General features: G+C 39.7%; 2 protein-coding genes across 2 annotated transcripts; both read right to left on the reverse strand.

Annotated features, from left to right (window-relative positions):
• Positions 1-876: 876 nt before the first annotated feature.
• LOC122293626 lies at positions 877-1,893 on the reverse strand. Its single transcript, XM_043102158.1, has one exon. It carries the CDS (start codon positions 1,891-1,893, stop codon positions 877-879), a length of 1,017 nt encoding a protein of 338 aa, XP_042958092.1.
• A 292-nt stretch (positions 1,894-2,185) lies between these two features.
• On the reverse strand, positions 2,186-2,713 carry LOC122293627 (uncharacterized mitochondrial protein AtMg00310-like). The gene has a single exon (XM_043102159.1). The coding sequence runs from the start codon at positions 2,711-2,713 to the stop codon at positions 2,186-2,188; it is 528 nt and encodes a 175-aa protein (XP_042958093.1).
• Between the last annotated feature and the right edge of the window lie 373 nt (positions 2,714-3,086).

The following is a 3,086-nucleotide window of genomic DNA, read 5'->3' on the forward strand; positions in this document are numbered from 1 at the left end:
CATTCTAGATTTGCTCAAATATGTTCATGTACTTCTTAATAACCATCATGGCCTTCTCCAGATGTGGTTTTTCAAATTCTCACTTTATTAAAGAATTGTAGAGATAAATGAATTATTGTTTGAGAATTTCTTGCTCGCTTTAAAGAATTCTAGGACAGAGTCCAAAACTACATTTGTTTTTTATTGTGTTTGCGAGATTGTTTCAGCTAGCTCAACTGGTAATAGTTTTTGGTGTTGTGATTAAGAAGTAGATTTTGGGTTTAAATCTTATGGTACAAAACCTGATGGCTGATTGCTACTCTGTTGCTTAAAAATCAATCCACTTCATGTAGATAATTATGATTTAACCTATCTGTTGTGACTGGGATAAATACTTAGAGATTAAAGTACAACTTTAAAACTAGGTAGGTTATTAAGAGTATAATTAGCCTCTACATTGTTGCCAATTGACCCTTCTATGCTTTTAGGTGCATATTGATCCATTTACCAATTGACGACTTGTCTTTACACAATTGTTGTTTATTTTATCAAATGTAACATTTTAAGTAATTCCCAAATTTTTAGTTTCTTTGTTGTCTTTCCTCTCTTATATGTCCATATCAGTGTATTGAAATGTTGATTAGTTAATAAACAATATACTTTACTGTTTAATCTTTTATGTTAATTTGTCCACAAAGCTCCTATCTTGCAAAATTTCTAGAACACAGGTTAATCCTTGCTGTAAATTACATTTGTGTGTAACTAATTTAATCACAAGCATCTATAAATTGCTGAGTTTACATAAATTTAAATTGACTTTTGTGATGTATTTGACATTGCTCTAATTGTTTAATTATTCAATTTTTTTTTTTTTTTTGAAATGGAAACTTTCATTGATTAAATCATGCTATTACAAACATCTAAGATAATAGCACGTCTAATACAAGGTGGTATTTCCTCTAACTCATAGAGATCACAATCATTCAGGAGGGCATTCTTGGCTAGCAAGTGGGCTGCCATATTTGAATCCCTCTTTGTGTGACAGAACTTCCATTTAACAAAGTCTTGTAACATGTGCTTAGTGTCTTCAATGATTAAACCTCCTTGGCTCCAATCCTTAGCTTTTTTCTGCATCCCTTCAACCACTTTGAGTGAATCACCTTCAAAGAGGACCGACCTGAAACCAGCTTCTTTACAGAATATGACTGCCATCATCATTGCATAAGCTTCAACAGTGAAAGGGGATAGGTTCAACCCTCTTCTGGCTCGCATTGTCCAGAGTACCTGGCCACTGCAATCTCTAATAATAGCCCCAATCCCTACTTGGTTCAGTGGTTGATTGATGGCAGCATCCCAGTTCAGTTTGTATTCTCCCTCAGGTGGTGTAGTCCATTTCTGAGGACTCTTAGATGTCTTTGCAGCCCTGCAACTCACACGATCCTGAATTGCCAATTTGTAACAATAGAGGTCATCCTGGGCCTTAACTAATATTGAGTTGGGATGCCTGAAAGCCTTCCCATGCACCACTTCATTTCTTCTTGTCCATATAAGTCTCATAATCGAGCCTACTTCCTCAATCCTTGCTTTTGGTAACTTATCTGTTATTTGCTGCCAGACTTCCTTGAAGGATCCTGCTTCTAGAAAGAGTTTTTGGATTGGCTTGCTTGCTTGACACCAGACATCTTGAGCTGCACTGCAACTCCAGAGGGCATGGTCTGCTGTTTCCTCTACAAGACCACAGATTGGACAGGTACTCTCAGCAACAATCTTCCTTCTTTGCAAGTTGGCTAGAGTAGGTAGGCCTTCATTACAAGCCCTCCAAAGGAACTCCTTAACCCCAATTTGGGACCTGCAGCTTCCAAATTCCCTTCCATAACTCTGGTTGATCCTTTGGTTTAGAAGGGCCAACCTCATGATTAGCATGGATTTCTCGGTGAAGATGGTAGCCACTCTTCACTGAGAATAGACCATTCTGAGTGCAACCCCAAATCAACCTATCACCCCTACTGCCCAGAGTGATTGGGACAGTTTTTATCACCTCTATGTCTTGCTGAGTGAATATTTCATGAAGGCTGTGATCATTCCATATCCTTAGAGAAGGGTTGATTAAATCTGCAACAACATTCCTTTGGGTTGGGGCATCAGCCTCTAACCTTGGGGCAAGGAAGTGGGGTCGAGGGAGCCACCTATCTTCCCAGATTCTTACCTATTTTCCATCTCCTATTCTCCATAACAAGCCTTCCTTTAGCAGTGAGAGTCCAGCATGTAAGCTTCTCCAAGTCAGTGAGGGTCGAGCCCCAACTTTTGCCTTTAAAATGGAGCCATGTGGGAAGTACTTTTGTCTGAGAATGGTGGCAGGGAGAGATGTAGGGCTTTGCAACAGATTCCACCCATTCTTTGCTAAAAGAGCCATGTTGAAACTATTGAAATTTCTGAAACCCAAGCCCCCTTGATCTTTTGCTTTGTTGATTTGACTCCACTTTATCCACTGCATTTTAGTTTGATCCCCGCTAAAGCCCCACCAAAACTTCCTTAGCATCTGGTCAAGCCTCTTGGTGATGGACTTTGGTAGAAGGAAAATTCCCATTGTGTATGTGGGAATTGCCTGTAGTACTAACTTGAGCAGCACCTCTTTTCCAGCTGCTGACAACTTGCCTATCTTCCAGTTATTGATCTTTGACCACATTCTATCAATTAGGCCATGGAAACATGCTACTTTTGTTCTTCCTACCATGGCTGGTAAGCCTAAGTATTTTCCAAAGGATGCTATAGGAGTTACACCTGCAATTCAAGTTATGTTGGCTCTGCATTCACTTGGAGTGTTTCTGCTGAAGTATATTGTAGATTTCTCCTTGTTCAAAAGCTGTCCTGAGGCCTGCTCATATGTAGTCAGCATGCCTAGCATTCTTCTCCACTCCAGTGTACTTGCTTTACAGAATATCATACTGTCATCAGCAAAGAACAAATGGTTTACCTTGGTTGGTCCTCTTCCCATTGGAATACTTGATATTCTGCCCTTTGATTCAGCCTGAGTCAAGAGGTTTGATAGAGCCTCAGCACATATGATAAACAGGTAAGGGGATATGGGATCCCCTTGCCTTAGGCCT

The sequence above is a fragment of the Carya illinoinensis genome, chromosome 14 (assembly GCF_018687715.1).
Source record: "Carya illinoinensis cultivar Pawnee chromosome 14, C.illinoinensisPawnee_v1, whole genome shotgun sequence".
NCBI lineage: Eukaryota > Viridiplantae > Streptophyta > Magnoliopsida > Fagales > Juglandaceae > Carya > Carya illinoinensis.